At 44.0% G+C, this 23,135-nt stretch overlaps 1 protein-coding gene across 4 annotated transcripts in view; it reads left to right on the top strand.

Moving 5' to 3' along the window:
* Positions 1–12,533, top strand: part of LOC147105079 (AMP deaminase 2-like) — a 172,381-nt gene extending 159,848 nt beyond the window's left edge. For 3 of the 4 annotated variants that reach the window (XM_086011145.1, XM_086011147.1, XM_086011146.1), the window contains exon 18: positions 1,657–12,533. In XM_086011145.1, the coding sequence (XP_085867271.1) occupies positions 1,657–1,863 (207 nt within the window). In that variant the 3' untranslated portion in view covers positions 1,864–12,533. The remainder of the gene's footprint in view (positions 1–1,656) is intronic. The other variant, XR_015081674.1, reaches the window with a different exon arrangement.
* Positions 12,534–23,135: the final 10,602 nt, after the last annotated feature.

The following is a 23,135-nucleotide window of genomic DNA, read 5'->3' as shown; positions in this document are numbered from 1 at the left end:
ACACAGGCAGAGGAACTAGAGCCAGTGTCCTTTCCCCAATGTGTTTGGTTTCAACATCAATGGGTTCCCACCTTAAAAAAATAAAAATAAAAAAAAATAAAAAAATTGATATGTGCAATTATCTGCCAAGCAACTGCAGGTTTTTCGAATGAACCTTTAATTCCCAGCCCTTTCCCATTACTGCCTGCATAAAAGCAACAATACTTTTAAATAAAGTTGAGACTGTATAAATTTAAAAATTGGGCATTGTGGTATGATTGAGACTGCAGTCTAATTTCAGATGGCTGTAATAATCTCTTCTCCTCATTTAGGTCATCTGAACCCCTCTATTAGATTATGGCCTTGTAGTTCTTCCTAGGTATCTATTCCCAATAATTATCAAACCGTATGACAGTTCTGTAGTCTGATAATGTACAAAGTAAGCTAGGGTCCCTAGGCAAGAATTGCCATTGAGTTTTTCCATTTCCCACCCAGGCTTTTTAGGTCAAAGATGTAGGAAGTGAGACACTCCATCACTCGGGTATCAAAACAGAGACTTTAAAACTCGCCTAACTTGAGTTCTGTTTCATGTCAGCTGATTATGGAGTGAAATTGATGGCAAATGCGAGAAATCCATGTCCATACAATCCCACCCACCCAGTAGGGCAGCTCACTCAGGGATTTAACAAGGGTTGTTTAATTATTATTTATTTTAAAGTGAAAAAGTTTTGGGTGCTTAAAAGAATCACTGTTTGTTTAAAAAATGTTTTGCCAAACACACAGGCCCTGAATTTGCGGCCGTGGCTTCCCGCGGGGAAATGCCTCCGATCCGCAAATAAAATCCATACATACCCGGTGGTCCAGGAGGTACGGCGATTTGTGGTCCTGGGCGCCTCCGGGTATGCGCGGGCAGAGGCCCATGTATTTCGGACACAGGCGGGTCGTGAGCACCCCTAGGATCACGTGGGCCGGACCAACGAATGACAGAAGGGAATCCCCATTCCTGCTTATGTACAGAATCCCCAAAAGTATGAATGGGAATACCCCAAAAAATACATCTAGACATCAAATAAAATTTTTTTTTTAAACCATCACATTTAAAATTAATTAAAATGGCATTTAATTAAATATTTAAAACAAATTAAATTTTTTGAAATATAAATTTACATGTTTTAAAGGGGCTAAAAATAAACTTATTTAACAAGTTTTTACATGTATAAACGATTAATTTTATTTTTCTGTTTTTTTTTTAAACTTTACACTGGTAAAAGCAGGTCTTGCGCCTTCATCTGTGAGCCCAGACGATGAGTGTTAGCAAGTTATTTGACTGTAGGGGTTGTCACAGCTGAACCCTGACCCAACATTCACATAGTGGTCACTGGATCATTTTCAGGGAGGAGAACCTTTCTTTGTGTGATGGTTTTTCCTTTCCCTAGCGTAAGACACAGGCCAATCATCCTGACCCTACCACCATCCCAACCAGGATCGGATAACCCTGCACAAAGCAAGGACAAAACCTGTGACCTTAATTCCAGTTTGTAAAATAATAAAGCAGTTTTTTTTTTTTTTTAATGATTCAAATTGTGTAAATTGGTTGTCTTTAGTTCTTTTTTCAATACTGGTTATACACGATGCCTTTCTTTAAAAGAATATCTCTTGTTTTTGTTCACATTTCAGGTGAAGGGTTACTGGCTGGGACCAAACTATCACAAGGAGAGCATTGAGGGCAACGATATCCGTCGCACTAACGTACCGGATATCCGGGTTGGCTACCGCTACGAAACACTGTGTGAAGAGCTGAACTTGATCACACAGGCATTGATCACGGCAGAACAGTGGGAGAACGAGGCCATAAACATGACGCCAGTACCTGAATCACGATAAGCTGCTTTTACAATAAGTGAACGAAAGCCTTCGCCGGGAAGGCCAGAGTTGTTAAAACCATTGTAAACTGGACACCTATAGAATGCTCGAGCATCTGGCACTCTATTCCCTCGCTGCATCATTAATACACATTTATTATTATTATAATAATAACAGGAGCATCTGAAATTGAAACAATTTGAAAACTTGGCCCTCTAGCATATACACAACAGATTCTACCTTGTATTGTGCTTGTTTTACAATAATGTGTGAATTATTTAAATATAGTTGCCTGTTCTTTTGGACAACCTGTTCGCCTGAATGTTGCGAGTTGTCCAGGGTGGGGGAGTAACACGTACACCATCTTGCTTATCACATGACTGACCGTGTCCATTCTTTTGGCTGCTTCTCAAAAGTTCTACCTCCCTGCATTCCAAGGGGTGCTATGGTTGTACAGTAAAACCTGCCTCAGCAGCCCACCCACCTTAATGACCATTAAAACTTCAGGCACTCGATTTTCCAATGACACAGCAGCCAGTTAGCATGTTAGGCACTCCCATAAGCATGATGTGACTAGGATGTTTAGAAATTGAATAGGTTTTATTAGCTGATGGAAGCCCAGTGAGCACCCTAATTATATATGTTGTTGATTAGGGGGGTTTCCGCATGAGCATTGTGAGCAATCTGTTTTATTTTTTTTTCTTGTCCGCAGCCTGATGGTAATTTCAGGCTTGGCTCAGTGTTGGTGCTCTTGGATCGATGTCAGAAGGTTGTGGGTTCAAGCCCCACTCCAGGACCTAAGAGCACATTACCTAGGATGACCCTTCACTGACAGAGTGCTGAGACGTTAAACTGACTAATTTCTGTTCAGATGGACATAAAAGAAGAGCAGGGTAGTTGTCGCCATATCTTGATCAACATTTACCCCTGAACCAACACCACCAAAAACAGATTAACTGGTAACTTATCTCATTGTTGTTTGTGGGACCTTGCGATGCTCAATTTGGCTGCGAATAACAGTGATTAAACTTCAGAAGTAATTAATTAGCTATAAAGCGCTTTGGGTCTTCCTGAGGACTTGAAACAATTTTAAGTTGTATTTTTAATTTGATCTCATTCTTGAGCCCCCTCCCCCTCCTTCATGGCCCACCAATATATTAAAAAGAAAACTAGATCTGATTTATAAGCGCTCCTTGTGGGTTACAGTATCTAGCCCAGGGCCACCTTAATGTGGAGCTGATCAGCCTGTGGCTTCGCACATCCATTACCTTAATGTGCTCCAAACAACTCTTAAACCCACAGAGTACTAGATCAGTTGCCCTAAATATATTGCATGTGATAGTATTTACAGAATTAGGTGATTTGCTGTATTTGTGTTAATAAATAATGCACAGTTTAAAAAAAAAAATTGATCCCAATTTTATGAGTTAGTTAATTCATTTTTATATCAAGTCTAGTAATAGGTAGGTTCTTTTTAAATGTGCTTGAAAGTTGCCTAGTATTGCCGATGAAGCTGCTTTGAGTGAACTGCTGTTTGTGCATTTGCTCAGCATTTGAGCCTAGTATCCTGCTTCCTGATAGCCTTGCATAGCTTCATTTCAGAAAATGTAGGTGTACTTGCACTAGGTTAGCTTAACATCTTTGCTCCTCATGCAGTTGCTGACTATTGACGGAAGCTCTCTGCATTGGAGCCAGTGGCTGTGAATCAGTGTCTCATTGCTGCATGGTAAAATACTGCCACCACACCACAGTAACTTCCTGTTAAACACTGATGTGCACATTATGTTTCATGACCCCATAACTACCTACAGCACCTCAGAACACATCATAAACCACGTTGCCTTTGGCAGCTAAAAGCTACATCCTTGGATGCCATGTGGAAGGAAAACCACATCTTTGTAAAAAAGCTGCACGTGGCCTTGTTGGATGGTAATTTTTAAAATACTTGTGGAAATTGAGTTCAGACAGCATTCGTGCATGGACACCACGTTGGTGGGTTTGTGTTCAACTCCCTGGTGTTGGCGGACTAGTTGTTTTAAGCCTGGGACCAGAGATTTTTCAAGAGGAATCTCCTTTTTAAAGTAGGGAAAAAAGAACCGTGGTTCAATTGGCTTTTAAATCCAGCTGCTTTGATGAAGCTTGTTTAAAATTTGCTTTGGCTACATGCAGGTTTTGTTGTAAGTGGCACAGTGCATATCTTCATGTAACGTACAATCCCATCCTTTCGCAAGGCCGTATTGTGTTTGCTCGTAAAATCCTGTCGTGATTAGAATAAAGAGGGGGAAAACCCGGCATGCAACAAATAGTTATGGCTAGAAAAACACTCGGTACTGATGAAGGCAAGATACCTACCTGAACTCTTGTGGGTGGGTTCAATTATTAATGCTTTGCTCTTGTGGTACAGGGCATCAGAGCGCCTCTATTATTTACATCCTTTTAACAATCGCATGAATCTTTTATTGCCTCTATAACAGGCATCCCTTAATGGATATCCTCAGAACCTGCTGTCAAAAGATATAAAATAATTGCTTCAGTGTTTGCAGGATGGCCTCAATGCTGTCCCCTGAGGAATGTTTCACTCCTTTAGACTGTTTTTTGTTGGTACAAAACTAGCTTTTACGAACATAGTTTATTGTAAAAAGAAACATAAATAATGTTAGGATGCTGCGACTATTTTGGTGAGGGATAACGGGATTTTATTAACCAATTGAACTTCAGTGGTGTGATTTACGCTACTGTCTGAAACCCTTGTCTGTTGCAGTCTTGTAACACTAACCAACTGTATTTGCTGGTTGTAACCTAGTGAAAATAAGCAGTTTCACATCAGTGCATCTATAGTGCGACTTAATGCTTGAAAGCAAAATAGTCAGATTTATGTTTGGGGACGCATGAGATTTCTGAGTATTACTAAAAGACAGCCAACAAGAGATTACTGCAGCATGAAGCCGAGTATTCAATGCGGGTCAAGGATTGTTCTGTTTACAGTCAGCAAATCAATCAATCCGTTATCTGACGGTGATGATTTGGTAGTGGTTTATGATTAACTGACTGCAGATCTTTTTGGATCAGTAACCGATAACGTCTTCAGATTGTTGCTGACCCCAGACAAACTGTATTGATCACAGTGCAACTTGTACCTCAGTGCAATAGGTAATGACCATGCTCATTTTGTCTGAACAAAACGGGTAGTTTAGTGGGAGAGTGGGATTAAATTAGGTGGCTTGTGGGGGGTGGGGACATCGGCACAGACTTGATGGGCCCCATGGTCTGTCTGTGCTATAACATTCTCTGATTCTAAGCTGTTCAAAAACATTTTTTGTACATTTGAATGAAGTCAGCAGTTGCTCTAAACTGATTGGACTTTATACAGAGCCCTTTTAATATTATCCAAGCCACTTCTTTGTAAGATTAACACTTTTTTGTCTTGCATCCCAATTGATCCATTAAAAAAAAAAAAAAAATTCTTGCACCCCCCCGCTTCAGGTGCCCTGCACCATTCCCCACCTGTGAGGGTGACAGACAACCTCTGGCCCCAGTCGTCTGCCGAGGTGCTCTCTAAACAACCTGTAAGAGGGAAGCACGAGTTGGATTACCGTGGAATTTTATTTCCCTTTTCTTTCTCGCTGCCTCCTTGCCTGGGCATGCCTAGCCTCAGCACCGTCTCCGACAGCCCAGCTAGTAAGTACTGTAGCTTCATGCCTAGCCTCAGCACCGTCTCCGACAGCCCAGCTAGTAAGTACTGTAGCTTCATGCCTAGCCTCAGCACCGTCTCCGACAGCCCAGCTAGTAAGTACTGTAGCTTCATGCCTAGCCTCAGCACCGTCTCCGACAGCCCAGCTAGTAAGTACTGTAGCTTCATGCCTAGCCTCAGCACCGTCTCCGACAGCCCAGCTAGTAAGTACTGTAGCTTCATGCCTAGCCTCAGCACCGTCTCCGACAGCCCAGCTAGTCCAGCTAGTAAGTAGCTTGATCAGCAACAAATCACAAGTCCAAACCCACGGTATCCAATTTTAATCCCGAGCTTAAATACTGGGAATGGTTTCTTGTAAAAGCCTGGGTGCACCTACGAGTCAATATTTGCATGTTTGGAAGTTTATAGGGGAGGCAAAAGAGATGTTATTTTCATTATATTGCACGACCAATGCAATGGTATTTTCACAATGCAGATTACGTGCATTTGACAAACGGATGGGAAAGCAGTTTGTACACCACTTTCCTTTATGATGATGATGTCCTTTTAAGTTGGGACTCACCAGCTTCTGCCATTGCTGCTCAGATTTAAGGGTATATTCCAATCACTGCCCAACTGACTAGAATTTTAGTTCTTTTATACATTTTACATTGTTTACTAGCTCTCTTTCATTTTTTTTTAAAAAGCCCATGTTGCCTATCATACTACAGGCTATTCTCATGTAGGCCTTGAAATCATTTTCACTGCAGGAAGTTCCCATTATAACCAGGTTAGCCGGTTGGTTAAATCCAAAATATGGAATCATATCTATTAATATATTAAAGATTAGCGTATAGCGTATGCTTCTTGTACGTGTCACAGTAACCCCTTGCACTTTCTTGATAACAGCCCTAGAGCTAGAAAATGGCAAGTGTTCAGTGTTCACCGTGAGCAATTCCACAGGAGATCTGCTAGTATTGCAATAAAATGGGAGAATTAAAAAAAATAAATTAGCGAGTAGAGCTGATTCACTATATTGCTAACACAGGTCAAACTTCTGCTTTAAACGTAGCGCGCATCATGTTTTTTTTTAAAAACGGGTTAGGCCAATTAGCTTTTCTAGATTAAAAACAAATAATGCATGACGGATTGGTTAACATTTGAAATGGCTAATGTTGAGTGTGACCCTTTTATCAGAACTCTTTTTTTTTGTTTTCATATCAGATTTACAGTTTTTCTTTCTATCTCGTTTTTCTGGATATTCCAGTCAGTGTATGACCACGCAGTGATTTGGTTCGCTTCGTGTTTGGCCGAGACTCTTAGTTGAGCAGTTTGTGTGTAATGGGGAGTTCCCTCTGCAGGCAGATTTATAAGCAGCCATGCCAAAAGGCTAACGCTCTGGTTTTCTGTTCCAGTCAGTACTTGACATCCAGAGTCCAATCGGAACAAATTCAGCTCTGAAGGAGGTTAAGCGTATATTGTAGAGCACAAAGACTCCTCTCTCGATTAGGGTGCAAATTGAAACTGATATTTGTACACTGACATATTTGTTTGGCAATCCTATATACTGATGATGCCAGGTATGTACAGTAAACGTATTGCTTTAAATAAGTTGCCTACACTGGTACAGTAGAAAAATGGGGGTGAAAAAAGAGTTGCACAATATCAAGTTTCCTTGTGAGCTGCCTTATAGCTGAGAAGTATTGTCAGTTCCTCATGAGCCACACAGACTAGAAACGTTCCAAATTCAATCCCTAGTGTGCTGAGATGGAGCAACAGTAAGGGCATTATGGTTACAACATCCCTGGATTCAGGAAGGGAGTTCTTGTTCCTGATGGATGTCAAGTGACCCCTGCTGGCATTGTATGTGTGTGGCTCTCAAATGAGGATAGGATTGAGCTGAGCACTGACTCATTCTCCACCCCCACCCGCTCCATCCCTCCCGCCATCTGCCACAATCAACATGCTCCAACACTCACCGTTGAAGCATGAATAATGGCCACTTGAGCAAGGTAACAGGACACCCACTACCTGGTGGAACCGTACCCCAGTAAGAGAGTCCGTGCTTTCAAAAGGGAAGAGAAGTGGAGATGAGACTGGAGAACAAGAGTTATTTGTGAGGAATGGGTAGGCACTTGTCAGAGAGTGAAAATTATTTAATACAAATTTACACAATACTGTTGTGTTTCAGTTCTCTGTATTGATACGGATATTTTGATGAGTTCATTTATTTTCTGTGTATGCGTCGTTCCATGCTCTTTGTCAAGTTCATGTAATTGATGACATGGTGAAGTCATATCCCTTACTGGCAAAGCTTGGAATATACACAACTGGGTATCCCATATCTGCTAATCCCTTAATCCAGCCAACTCTCTCTTCAAAGGTTCTGGCACAGTTAAATTATTTTAACAGCATTTGAATTATTGATAGCTATCTAAAATATTTAACGTTTTGTTCATTTTAAAAAATAAAATAAAATAAAATCCAGACTATTTAATTACCTGTGGCGTTTCCTATGGTCAGTTGATTGTGTTTTTTAATAGACACAATATGGTTGACATCGCAAAATTGAATGGGAAATGTTGACGACAAAGCGTGACTGAAAATCGTGACAGCAGGTTTGCGGACAGGGAGTACGTACCCTACCCGTGAATTTAAAAAAAATGTCAAGTATTAAATGTAATTAATACAGACCACTTATTAATTCTGCCACTTCTGTTTTGCTGCATATAAATGTATGGAATCCGAGCACCTCTAACTGCCCTTATTGGATCCAAATATAGAGGTAATCATCCATAAATATAACTAATGCTTTAAGAGAATTTAATTTGTTTCGAGCAATCCAAATTACTAGATTTTATGTTGAAAGATGAGTATGTACAGTTTGCGTGAGAATTTTACATGTTCGAAATTAAATTTGTGCCGCAAACTAAAACTTAATTCTGGAGTTACTACATAATAAAATGTGATGTTATTTTTTATCTAGACATTAAATTTTCATTTTAGGTACATTTGTCACTCCTGTTTGAGATGAGGAACATCAGCACTGCCATGCAGATGGGGACTCGTTGGTTAACACTGGAAGACGGCCTGATTGACAGGATTTGGGCTGTGGGGGTTGCTCAGAAACTACCTTTAAGGTTTCCCAGTCAGGTTCATGAATATCAGTCGATCTAAAGTTAAAGAGCTTTCATTAAAAAGTAAATCCACTGTCTACCAGCACACTTTTCAACCTCTGACAGTTATTACATCCTTTGTTAAAATTCAGGGTTCAAAGTCCCAGATCTTTATGTTAAATGCTACTATCGTTGTAAATTCAGCTTGGCTCAGTTGGTAGCGCTCTCTTTTTGAGTCAGAAGATCCCATTCCAGGCGTTGGGCACGTAATCCACACTCCAGTGCAGTACAGATGGAGCGCTGCACTGTTGGAGGTGCCGTCTTCCGGATAAGACGTTAAACCGAGGGCCATCCACCTGTTCAGGTGAGCATAAAAGCCCATGGAAATATTCAAAGAGGAACAAGAAATTCTCCTTGTACACTGGCCAACATTTCTCCCTCATGGGGGGGAAAAAAAAATCTACTTTGCTGTGCACAATTGCCTGCAGCATTTGCCTACAAGCTAACGGTGACTCCACTCGAAGGTTGGTTGAGAAGTGCTTTGAAGATGTCGAGGACTTGAAAAAGAACTGTATAAAAGCAAGTTATTTCTATTAATATATTTTACACTAGTTTTAAAAGAGGAGATAATATAAGAAGTGTGGTGTAATTATTGCAGCAGTCTACAGAGCAGGGGATACGGTACCTTTTAAAAACATTTTTTAAAAACGGTGAGTTTTTTTTGTAAAGGTTTGCTCTAAGTAATTTGGTAGGTTAACTTGAAGAGCTTAAAATTTTCATCCAGACTTTTTAAAAAAAATATTCCTTTTAGTTTAGTCTTTACCATCTACTGTGTTGTGTTTGACATTGTGCTTCTGTGTTTTATTGCTTTGTAGACATCTTACTCCTTTGCTGTTTACCTGAAGATCAGCTAATATCTGAGATGGCTGCTACAGTTTTTTTTTTAGAAACGTCACTGGTTACACTGGAGATAAGCCATTATTTATACTCCACTGTGAATTACATAGAGGCAGTAGTGATGCTTTTGCACAGTATTTCTCTTGGATATGAAAATGCTAACACCTTTGGTACTATTATCACAAGCACCAGGTCAGACTATAAACCAACTGTGGGAACAATTCACAGGTGAACAATACACCTGACTTGCACACCTCACACTAGTTTATTCGTATGTTTGTGCTCGTTAAATAAACCATAGGGTCTTAAAACCTTTTCTGAACTGTGATTGATTGGACTCGTTTGGAAATCTGACTCTGATTTTAAGTCCTGGTTCCCGACTCTCTCGGGATGCATTTAGGGCAATTTTAACACATCCCACCCGTTGGGAAATCCACGGGATCGGGTGCAATGCTGGTTTTGCACACCGCCCGATTTTTACACAGCATTGAAGTCAACTGAGAGTAATACTGGACAGGGTGTGGGACAGGCGTTCTACCTAATCCCGTGCATTTCCCGCCAGGCGAGTTGGGTTAAAATTATCCCCATTATTTGAAGGACTGCGATATTCATTTGGTTGTGTTTTGCACACCACTGATTTTGTTACCTAGTTTTTGCAAGTGAACAGTGAGTTGACCCGTGTTTAGCAAGGAGAGGAACTTGCTAATAAAGTGGAAATATTGTTCAGCAAAGTGCTGTGTGTGTAAACCAAGACCAGATTTAAGTTTTACTTCTGACTTGTGATGAACGTTAAACTTGAATTTTTTTTTGGCACAGAGTAAAGCCATAGCCGGTTTCCCACTCTTCTGCAAACTATATTGTCAGATTTGCTGGGTTGAGTCTTTCCCACCATTTCCCAATGGTGATTATAATGTGAAGATGTTTTGTTACTGCCCACGGGAGAGGGACAAAACTACAGATTAGCGCCACTGTAGTTGATGTCTCCACTTCTGTTGAGCACTGCCTGTGGTAGGTGAGAGCTTAGAAATGACATTACCGCTACACGGTTACAGTGTTACCGGCGGTTTGCAAGCCATTGAACTCATTGAAGCTTTGATAGTGGCTGCAGCAGTGAGACGTGTCTGGGATAGGCATTAAATACTTGCTTTGTATACAGCGTTATTTAGATCGCGCTTGATTGCTCTCTCCGCTGTTGGAAGTATTACCGCAAATCATTATGTACGGAACATTGTGAGAATTGTTGTAGGCTGTAGTGGAGGCCTTGCGTGGTTAAGAGGGGAGGTTAAGCACTTTGTTTATTTGTGGGGGGGGGGGGGGTTTGCAGCCTGATGCTGCTCTCTCTCCCCACTGCAGCCTCCTTGACACAACGCAGGTAGTATTTTTGTAGTAATTCACCTGGCATCACACCTGTAGCCTGTAACCCAATTGTTGAAACTTTTTGCAGTTGATGGAGTTCTGTCCAAAAGTAATTTTGTGACGAGGCGCGATTTTGGGTCACGGCAGTTTTTAACACTTCTGCAAAATTATTCGAAATGGGTTATATGATACCATTGAAAGACTTGAACACGTGCTTAAATGCCAACTCGCGTGTTGTTTAAATACTTCCTATTGAGTACTGGTGGTTATTTTATTGCAAAAGTGCTGGTCTCATTTTTAATCTGCTTTTCGTTGTTTACTGTTCCACTCAAACACCGTAGTACACGGGACTTCACTGCACAGGAGTGCTAACTCACACACCTGTAAGAATGATGCTGTGTATTCACTGGTCCAGCTGGGACAGACACGCCACGAGCGTTTTTGCTACCTTTCGCAGTTGGTTTAAAGCCAACTGTGTATTTTTGCTTTTTTCTTTCTTGCTAGATGGTGACCATTAGCTTTGCTACCTGAGCATGCTGATTTACCCGCAAAAAATATTCAGACCAAATGTGAGCGAGAAGCAAATTTTTAAAATTCTGATTTACCATATCATCAAGTCAAATTCAGCTAAAAGCTAGGAATTCACCTGCAAAGGTTCAGATGGCCTTTGCAAACCTGTTCACAGAAAAATGTGATTATGGTACAGGTTGTGAGGGACTTGTAACTCTGCAGCCAGCTGTATATTTCTCCCTTACTGACCAGTGTACTGCAAACCAGAGTTACTGGCTTGCAGCCAGAAAATTGGTGGCACTGGATGGTAAAAATTAATCCACTGTAAGGACCTAAAGTTTAACGTGTGCATGCTGTACCCTCTTGTTGCTGTGATCTGTCTGTAAAAAGCATGTATGATTTACCAGGTGTTAAACCACGTGCAGGTCAAACAATGCCTTGACCTCCGATTTGAAACATTTAGTTTTGGCAACCATTTCCCATAGAAGCACTGATTGTTGGAACATTAGCCTGAAAATTTACAGGTAAGATTTTGGGACGCTGGGCTGTGTAGTGTTTTTGTTACTAGATTAGTGACCTGGACTAGCAATCCAAGAGATGAGTTCAAATCCCGCAACTGATTGATTGAATTCAGTTTTAAAAATCTGGAAATAAAAAGCTGGTTTTAAAAACTCAATTGGTTCAATAATGTCTTTTTTTAAAGGAAGAAAATCTGCCTTCCTTACCTGGCCTATATGTAACTCCCAACGTGATTGACTCTTAACAGCCTTCTGAGGTGGCCTAGCAAACCACTTGGTGGTTGTATCAGTGATTCAATAAGAAGACCCACCACCTTCTCGGGGCAACTAAGGATGGGCAATAAATGGCAGCTTTGCCAGCAGTGCCCACATTAATAGAATGAATTTTTTAAAAATTTAAAAAAAATACAGGCTGGTATTCATTTTGCCAGTATTCGGCTGCTCTGTAACAATATGGTAAATGAGGATTTCTCTAATTTGTTTGATCTACTGGATGCTATCTGTTGTTTGAGTATGTTCATGCCAGTTTTGCACTGTAATGCGACTGCTTGTTAATTCTGTTAATTGAGATTGCTGAAAAAATGTAATTATGCTGAAGTATTGCAATAAAAGAATTGTTCAAAAGTTTTGCTGTTATTTTTTGAAGAATAGTTGTATGACAGGGAGTGAGAGCTGCCTGTCCATTGGCTCTTGTGCATGTATTCACAATGACACTTGTTTATTTGTAATTGGTTGACTCCGTGGCCATCTTTCCCTGAACTCCATGTTTGAATCCCTCCAATCAGGTTTCCGCTCCTGCCGCAGTACCAAAACGGCTCTCGTCAATCACCAAATGACATCCTTTGTGACTCCCTCCTCATCCTTCTCAATTTGCAGCCTTTGACACGGTTGACCACTCCAACGCCTCTCCACCATCGTCGAGCTGGGTGGGACAGCACTCGCCTGGTTCCATTCTTCTCTATCTAATCGTAGCCAGAAAATCACCTGCAATGGCTGCTCTTCCCGCTCCCACATCGTTACCTCTGGTGTCCCCCAAGGATCTATCCTTGGCCCCCTCCTATTTCTCATCTGCATGTTGCCCCTTGTACATCATCTGAAAATACAGTGTCAGTTTCCACATGTACGCTAACGACACCCAGCTCTACCTCACTACCACTTCTCTCAACCCCTCCATGGTCTCTAAATTGTCACACTGCTTGTCTGACATCCAGTACTGGATGAGCAGAAATTTTCTCCAATTAAATATTGGGAAGACCGAAGTCATTGTTTTCAGTCACCGCCACAAAGTTTGTTCCCTAGCTACTGATTCCATCCCTCTCCCTAACATCTGTCTGAGGCTGCAACAACACTGTTCGCAACCTTGGTGTCATATTTGATCCTGAAATTAGCTTCCGATCACACATCCGCGGCATAACTAAGACCGCCTATCTCCACCTCCGTAACATCGCCCGTCTCCGCCCCTGCCTCAGCTCTTCTGCTGCTGAAACCCTCATCGATGCCTTTGTTACCTCTAAACTTGACTCTTCCAGCGCACTCCTGGCTGGCCTCCCACATTCCACCCTACATAAACTTGAGGTCATCCAAAAGTTGGCTGCCCGTGTCCTAACTCGCACCAAGTCCAATTCACTCATCACCGCTGTGCTCGCTGACCTACATTGACTCTTGGTTAAGCAAAGCATCGATTTCAAAATTCTCATCCTTGTTTTCAAATCCCTGCATGGTCTCGCCCCTCCCTATCTCTGCAATCTCCTCCAGCCCCACAACCCCTTCTCCCCCGCCCCCCCCCCCCCCCCCAAAGATCTCTGCTCCTCTAATTCTGCCCTTTTGAGCATCCCTGATTATAATTGCTCAATCATTGGTGGCTGTGTCTTCAGTTTCCTGGGCTCTAAACTCTCGCATTCCCTGCCTCGCTACCTCTTTCCTCCTTTTAAGACACTCCTTAAAACCTACCTCTTTGACCAAGCTTTTGTTCATCTGCCCTAATTTCTCCTTGTGTGGCTCGGTGTCAAATTTTTGTCTTCTAATAATCCTGTGAAGCGCCGTAGGACGTTTTACTACGTTAAAGGTGCTATATAAATACAAGTTGTTGTTGACTCCTCCATTTAAAATGGCAAACTGAGGAGTCGCCAGTAGTAATAAATGGCTGTCATACTTCCTACATTACAACAGTGATTACACTTGTATTTTTTTTTTTTTTTTTTAAGTACTTCATTGGCTGTAAAGCACTTTGGGACATCCTGCGGTCATGAAAGGTGCAATAGAAATGCAAGTTCTTTTTGAATAAAAATGCAAACAGTTGTTGCATTTCTGTACACTTGGATTAGCTGCACGCAAGTCCTTCCTAACTCAGCTCAATTCTGCCAGGTTAGGCCACTGTTCCATGAAAATTAAACTAGGGGTGACTCGAACTCCATTATCCTTGTGGGTATATATCATAATGGGAGTGAAATCATGTGGCCAGGAAGCATAGCTAAATCTGGTTCAGTGCAATTCCTACCTACTTTGCTGGGTTGAGGAGGGTATATTCAATGGGCAAACATCTTCAGAAAATGACACATCATTTAAACAGGAAGGATACTGAAGAATTACTTGAATGCAAGTTACTTCCATCGCGCAAAGTTTTAATACTTTGTCCAACAGCAAGTGTTCTTTCTATCATTAACTTACGAGTGTAAAATTGCAGGCAGAGAGTTTCGCACACAGCCTGTTGGCACATACCTGTCTGGATGACCGCTGCATTTACACAGCACTGATCAATTGGCAAGATTGCAGTTGCAGAATAAGGGTTTATTTTGCACACACTTACAGTGGTATCACAATTCGTAGCCACTGGTTGGTTACAAAAGCAATGGTGTTGGTTAATCCTTTTTATTAGTTTAAGAATTTTTAGGAACAGGCAAAAAGGCAGTTAGGTCCAAACTGCGTTGGGGTAAAAAAATTCCACGATGCCGCTACTTTGTTTGTGTGTCGCCAGAGTTCACACTTTGAACCTGTAATTTTATACTTGCAAGTTAATGTTTGCAATGGAGTAAAACAAAGAAATGGCAGTAACTTGCATTGAAGTAATATCATTCCTGTTTAAAATAATAAATCAAACCTAATGGAAACTCTTCAGATTCTGCTTTTTATGTTTCTTTAAAAGAAATATTGTTTACTGGGTATAAATTCAAAAACTTGTCGGCTGAGAAAATCTTGGCAGTTTTGAGGGCATGGAATTACATAGAATATGCAGCACAGAAACGGGCCCTTTGGCCCAACCAGTCCATGCCAGAGTTTATGCTCCACTCGAGCCTCTTCCCATCCTTCCTCATCTAACTCTATCAGCATAACCCTCTATTCCCTTCTCCCTCATATGCTTGTCTAGCCTCCCATTAAATGCATCTACATTATTAGCCTCAACTACTCCCTGTGGTAGCGAGTTCCACATTCTCACCATTCTGGCTAAAGAAGTTGATTCTGAATTATTTGATTTCTTTGGCTTGCATAGCCGTCCCACTTAATATTGCGTTAAAGTGCTCCTCCAACAATTTGCGATTATATAGCGCTTTTACCGTGGTAAAACATCCCAAGGCGCTTCACAGGAGCGATTATCAAACAAAATTTGAGAGTGAGCCAAATAAGGAGCTATTTAGGACAGATGACCAAAAGCTTGGTTAAAGAGGTAGGGAGGAGGGAGAGGCTCCAGGAGGGAATTCCAGAGCCGAGGCCCCAGGACGCTGAAGGCACAGCCGCCAAGGGTGGAGTGATTAAAATCGGAAATGCGCAAGGGGCCAGAATTGGAGGAGTGCAGAGATCGCGGAGGGTTGTAGGGGTGGAGGAGGTTAGAGAGATAGGGAGGGGGCGAGGCCATGGAGTGCTTTGAAAACAAGGATGAGTATTTTAAAATGGGCACCCACCCCCTTTATGCAAATTCCTATGACGGGCAATTTGAGATGGAGTTGGCAGAGTGGGGCCTAGGAATTTTGGGGGTGACAATGACCACGGACCTTACTTGCAATGTTGGGCCATTATTTAACCTTCACCAGGCAAATATTATCCATGTGAATGATCGGTGAGTTCTACAGTCATTTCTACTTGTGTACGTGGTCTTAACATTTTGCACTTCAGCTTTGGGGGTATCTGTGTTTCAGAACCTTCAGAACTTCATCCCGCAGCAGAAACCCATTTACAACACGCATGCTTTTTTGGGTCATCACAGCCTAATGTGGCTTACCTCACCCTGTCTAGAATGCACGGCAGGAAGGGGAAATTGGCTCAGAATGAAAAAGAAACTGGTTGCCAGGGGCTTCCTGAAAGACAAAAGGGCAACTTTTTATAGTTGCCTCTGAAATGGGTTTGTGCTGGGGTATGATCATGAAAGAAAGACTTGCATTTATGGAGCAGCTTTCACAACCACCGGACGTTCCAAAGCGTTTACAGCCAATGAAGTACTTTTTTGAAGCGTAGCCACTGTTGTAATGTAGGAAACTCGGCAGCCAATTTGCACACAGCAAGGTCCCACAGCAGCAGTGTGATGATGACCAGATAATCTGTTTTTGTTATGTTGGCTGAGGGATAAATATTTGGCCAGGACACCGGGAAGAACTCCCCTGCTCTTCTTCGAAATAGTGCCATGGGATATTTTACGCCCACCTGAGAGAGCAGATGGGGCTTTGCTTTAACGTCTCATCCAAAAGACAGCACCTCGTACAATTCAGCGCTCCCTCAGCACTGCACTGGAGTGTCAGCCTAGATTTTTGTGCTCAAGTCTCTGGAGTGGGACTTGAACCCACAACCTTCTGACTCCGATTCAAGAGTGCTACCCACTGAGCCACAGCTGACACTGGGTGCAAGGTGCACCCGGTACCTCATCCAAGTATGCATTCTTCATGAGTGAGGCCATACGGTGAATACTGGCAGGCTATTCAACAATGAGAGGAGGCATCATAGTTGAGTCTGACTCTGTCCACACCCAGGCTGAAATTTTGCAGGGGCTCAGAGGGTAGGTTTGGAGGCGGGTCCGCTGTCAAAATAGCAAAGATTGACAGCGGGTAGGAAACCTGCCTCCATGCGAGTCTCCCAGGTGTCGGGTCTGTCAGCGGAGAACTGACCCGACACCAAGTGGCGGGGGATCCAATTGAGCTTGTTAAATGGCTTATTAAAAGCCAATTTAAGACTATTTTGAGACTTCATTCCAATTTTACATTCTCCCCCATGGGTTACCCGCTGCTCAGGGAACACGCCAGCTCAACCTTGTGAGAGTTGAGTCTGCTCTGATGTTTCTGATAAGCTGAGAGCTGCAGAAGTGGCGTAAAGGATGCCATGTTGCAGATGGTCAGTTTCAGTGCGCAGAAACTGTTGGTTACTTCATTTGTAAGACACATAGAGATTTCTTTAGCTTGCAGTTGTTTAGAGGCTACTGTATGTCCAGTGTCACCTCATTGGGAGAATCTCTCTCACCATTGACAGATCGCTTCTGTCATCTTAGCTGCAGCTGCCATCTATTCCAGCAACATCGGAGCCCTTGGGAAAAATCACACCTTGGTCCTCTGAATTCTTCCACGATCAGCCCCAAAACCAACATCACTAGGCTCACCAACCTTCTCCGCCATCACCTGATGCTGCACAGGACACAGGGCATCAGCCCCTGACAACATTGCTGCCCGGGAGGCCAGCGATGGCATCACCATGGCCAGATTTACTTCACTTGACGCTGTTAACCCTGGCTGCCACATTATCCCTTTAATGTCCAAGCCATTCCATGCACACTCATCACTATAGCGGGGCCGGTGGTTGGGGGGGGGGGGGGCGGTGGAAGTTATGTCTGAACATTCACTGGAACTCAGTAAGACACTTCTCAAGGTGCACACAGATCAGTCCAATAAGAGGCAGTGCTGAAAATATAGATTTCACTGTATGACAACACATTACCAGAAACTTCACATGGACATTGGCTAAAGCTCCCAAGTGCCTACCCTTGTGTGTTGTTAGTTGGTATGCTTGCAGTAGGGTGAGGGGGAGTGTGAGGGGTGGCTAGTGAGATGGGGAAGTGATAAAGTAGATAGAGAGGGTTGGGTGGAGGTACAAGGTAAGTTGGTGTGATTAAGGATGTGCAGGAGTAGGGTAGAGAAGGCAGAGTGATGGGGATGTGTTGAGTGGCACAGCAAGGTGAGTTTGAGTGGCTTTGCAGTAACATTTCGTGATCCACTGAGATCATTGAAAGGTTGGCGCCGCTGCAGACAGGGACCCCTGACGACATCCCTGCTTTTTGCCCTCCTGTGCAATGTGCAACCAGGCTGCGTTGGTGTCCTGGGGAGGTCTCTTCCGCCCTTGGAAGGGAAAAGAACCTCCCTGCGTGCTGTGACTCCATAAGCATATGGAGGGAGTCATGGGAGAGCCTGGGTGCAAGCGGCCACCTTTATGCAGTGCTTGTCAGTGTTTGCAGCTCCTCAATGTTGTCAAACACTGACAGAACAACTGTCAAACTCAATGTGGCCATGGTCCCTTTGAGGAAACCGGCTGATGCCGCCTCGTTAAATGACGTCATCAGACCCGCTTCCTGTTAATTGGCCGGGAAGCCCACAGGGCGGGATTTAACCAGGCCAATCAAGGGAAAATCCCTTTGACAGAGCGGCTGCAGCCAGGCTCGTGACTGGAACCCGGAAACCAGCTCTTCCCCCCACCATCCCGACACCGATGATAAAAATCACCGCCCCAATATCCATAGGCGCACGCGTTCCAGCAGGGGGTCACTAGATAGTGATGAAGAGTCGCAATCCCAGCCGAATTTTGTTTCATTCCTTGGCGCCGGGATACTGACCAATTGTAGCATCTACTGCTCCAGTCGAGACCAGTTAACTCGGCTACGTAAGATTTTGTCTGTCTGAAAGCACCTGAGTGAGAAAATGGTGAGGAAAGAGTGGTGCCAAATTTCCTCGGGGCCTTTCGGACATATAGGCATCAGCAGGTGGCGTGCAGTGCTGGCCCCACTGGAATTCACAGGGCCAGCTTATGTGCATAACAGTTGGCGGATCAGAGGCACAACTCCTGTGTGAAATTGGAGAAATATATGCTGCACGATTTAAAAGCCTACAACCCCATAAGATGGCAGCGATTCCTGGAACCAGCAAAGGTGTTTTCTCCTCCAGCTTTTGCCAGAATGTTGAACCGCACTGAATTCTTCCCAATGTGACCTCGGGCTTCTTCGGAATAGGCAGCAAAGTTTTCGGGAGCCGAAACACTCCATGGCATCCTCATTAGCTTGCGGAAAGCAGCCCCAGACCCTGCACATTCTCTGGCATCAAGAAGCCCTAAGCGCAGAGCACACAATGCCCTCAATATTAACCATCCCAAGACGGGCAGGAGGAAGTCGGGGGAACTTGAACCCTAAAAAACGGGGAACACATCCCCAAACCGACATGAATGCGCCCGTTACCATTTTTGCGGCAGTGGGTTGGGAAGGTGGATGTGTGTCCCGTTTCAGAGATATCCTGTATCATATTTAAATCAGGCTCCCACAGTGTAATTGCTGCCGGCAAAGTTTCCCAGGGCTTGGGAAACCTGGCAGTGAAATAGAAGCAGGAGCTGCCGGCTCCAGAAGCTAAATGCTTTTTATAGCACTCCTTGTGGGCCAGGAAGAGCAGGAGTGCTCGCACCACCTCCCACCCCCACCGGCTCCTCAAGGAAGCCTTCTGCCAATCGTCAACCAACCACCCACCCCAAGCCCCGATCTGAAGCCTGCCCCGTGATCGCGTCTGTCAATGTGGCCGGCTGCCAGCGGGGAAACCCGAGAAAAAAATTATAAATGTTATTAAAAAACTGCCAGGTTTCCCCCGCACTACCACACCCTCCCTGTAAATATTGGGGCCAATGTTTCTGATGAAGACCTGATGATCAACCTAGAGTAAATGAGGATGTAGCGTGAAAGATTGGATGGGATTGCGTTGCAGAAAGCTGCTGAAAGGAGTTTTCAGAGCCATATTGAGATTGCAGTGGTGCTGAATGCCACCTCTCCCACCCCCAGGTTACCTGACCATTGCCCCAAAAAATTCAATGGCCCGATGTGGGCAGGCAAGGTCCCCTTTTCACTTGGGCACCATGGGACCTGCTCCAATGATTACCCTCACTTCTTAAATGAAATGACGTCAACATGCAGAGTGCACCATGGTTCAAGGGCTCTCCAGCTCTTCTACTTGCAACTTGCGTTTGGAACTCACCTCACACACGTTTCCTCCATACAGCCCCATACAGGGTCCTTCTAACACTTGTCTACACACATCAACTGTCTCCTGGCACCTTGGAGATACCCTTCAGATGCTTGCCTTCGTCTAATGTTAATCTTGTTCCAGGAAAAACTGGCGCACAATGCCCAGGAGACGCTGTCCACTTGGAAATATGGAAGCTGACCCAGTATAAAGAGCAGGCAATGGAGATGCTGGGGAGGCACGCCATCTTGGCAGTTGCCAATGGCAAGGTCAGCAGGTCAGTGCCCGCTGCAGCTGAGTGGGTGCTAAGTACCAGAAAGGTCCATCTCCTCGCACTCTCTGGGCGCTATACATCTATTCTTAGCTTATTCCCTCTTCTGCAAATCAGTCACATCATAGGGGCCAAAGATAGAGGAAGAGGAGGAGAAAGATTTTGATGATGACAGTGAAGAGCATGGTCTCTCTATCTCTGGCCACAGCTGATCCCTTTAACCCCTGCATCATTAGCCCTATCTTCGGCACTTAACAGCTTGAGACTTTCGTTGTGGGGCGGGGGGGGGGGGGGAGGGAAATCAAGATAGCAGGATAAGAAATTAGCACACACAGATTCACAGAGCATGAGGGAGCTGGAGGAGTGGGGACTGGAACAGGACTTGACTGTTCCCCGGCAGAGGCTGCCTTCCTTAGCTTAAGAGCCGCTGGATTCAGCTCTCATGACTCCTGATCTGAAGAGAAGGATGTTTGACAAATATCAGACCTATGTGCAAGTAGTGAGGCTGCTCTTCCAGAATGCGTGGTCAATATCAAGGGTCACAGTGGAGTCCACTGCCCTCCTGGAGTTTAGAAGAATGAGAGGGGATCTCATTGAAACTTATAAAATTTTAACAGGACTAGACAGACTAGATGCAAGAAGGATGTTCCCGATGGCAGGGGAGTCCAGAACCAGGGGTCACAGTCTAAGGATAAGGGGTAAGCCATTTAGGACTGAGATGAGGAGGAATTTCTTCACCCAGGGAGTGGTGAACCTGTGGAATTCTCTACCACAGAAGGCAGTGGAGGCCAATTCATTAAATATATTCAAGAAGGAGTTAGATATATTTCTTAAGGCTAAAGGGATCAAGGGATATGGGGAGAAGGCAGGGGACAGGGTACTGAATTTGGATGATCAGCCATGATCTCATTGAATGGCAGAGCAGGCTCGAGGAGCCAAATGGCCTACTCCTGCTCCTATCTTCTATGTTTCTATGCAGGAACACCAGGGAAGTATTTTCTTTGCTGCAGGCATGATAACAGCATATGCCAGGCCTCCCCACCTCATCCCTCAGAGGCTTATTACAAGAGCACTTAGGAGCAAGCGCCAGGCTGCCCAAGCAGTCGCACAAGAGATGAAGCCACAACAGTTCATTCCCAGGATTCAGCTGTCAGGAGATGAGAATCACCTTATTCCCAAGAGGTTCTCGTTCCAAACAGTCAACCAACCACCTCTTGTGACACTGGTTCCCAGGTTGCACCTAGATGAAGTACTAGGCTAGGTCCTAGGGAAGCACAGTGATAAGAAGTAGGGTATTAAGTTAAAGTTGAACTCTGAATGCTTAATAAAATTAAATGTTTGAATTGGCTGTGTTGTTCGATGAGCTCATTTGTTCTTACATAGAATTTACAACACAGAAACGGGCCCACCCGGTCAATGCCGGCGTTTATGCTCCACTCGAGCCTCCTCCCATCCTACTTCATCTAACCCTATCAGCATAACCCTCTATTCCTTTCCCCATCCTGTACTTACCTAGTTTCCCCTTTAAGACAATTTAAATAGAGTCTGGTTGGAGTGAAGTGGCAGTAACAAGAGTCGTGATCCTGCACGGTTAACACTGATGTACAACCAAGAAACACCCCCGTTCAATATAATGCAGGCAGCATGCCAACTTGGTGCTGCCTGTTAATTAGAATGATTGTGGCGTGCAACTCAGCACTGAACGCGCTGCTTAGTGGCTGCACGCTCAGCAGGGGGCCCAAGTTTGTTCCAGTTTAGCACAAATTAAAGCTAGCCCGCACTTCTTAACGCTAGCCTGCACCTCTTAAATTGTCCCCAAAAAAGCCTGGGTGTATATGGTCTCCTGCTGAGAGCCCTTCTCCTCCTCCTCTTCCCCCTTCTTCAAGCAACTTGTCCTCCTCCGTGTCACCTCTGCTCATTCTCCCTGTCATGCTGCAGGCCAAGCGGGATACATACTACTGCACCCATGTCTTGGAGCAGCTGATCTGAGCAGAAGCCTTGAAGTTACCCGCCACACCACTCCCTGGAGACTTCAACAACTTCAAATAAGACACCAAACCAAGAAACACCTCTACAAACTCACCAAGAGCCAGTGGAAATCAATCAGCAACTAACCTGAAAGCAGGTGATGATCCCTTTAACTAGCGCTGGTGGGGGACAGGGGTGGGGGGTCCTTCCGGCTGCTGGGCGCATGTTCAGTTGTGCGAGGTTAAGGGAGGGCATCAGCTGCAGCGTTGAGGTCGAAAATGGCAACGCTGGCATCAAGTGAGCGTTGCATGCTGATTGACGTCACGACCTGTGTACACTACATACTCCCAGCGCACGCTCCCAGGGCCCGCGCTAACGACCTACACAAAATGGCGTCCGGTGCAGCCCACACCAAAAGTGTCCGTGCACTCCTCGGACGCCATTTTGGAGTCGAATTGACACCCGTAACGCCAAAAAACCAGGCGCTATGAAGCCGAATTTAGCAGCAATTATCTTTACTTCTCGTGTCCCACAATGAAGCTACTTCTGCCTTGCTGCCAAACCTAACAAGTGTCAACCATAATAACTCACTTTGGTTTAAAAAGTCAACCTATTTTAATTCATACTGCAAAGTGAACTCATTCCGCCTCATCAATTGAAAAAAACTTACAGCAGTTATCACACGTCTGTGGATGGCGATGTGTGGAAATAAAAATCAGGAGTCCCCAAAAGGTCCCACTGCAGTGACAATGGAACATCACAAAATTATTTCAATTGGTTTTCTTCAGCTCCAAGAATACTCAT

This window comes from Somniosus microcephalus, chromosome 18 (genome assembly GCF_052327205.1).
Source record: "Somniosus microcephalus isolate GS21.2 chromosome 18, FLI_Smic_1.0, whole genome shotgun sequence".
NCBI lineage: Eukaryota > Metazoa > Chordata > Chondrichthyes > Squaliformes > Somniosidae > Somniosus > Somniosus microcephalus.
This window is presented reverse-complemented; position numbering and strand designations above follow the sequence as displayed.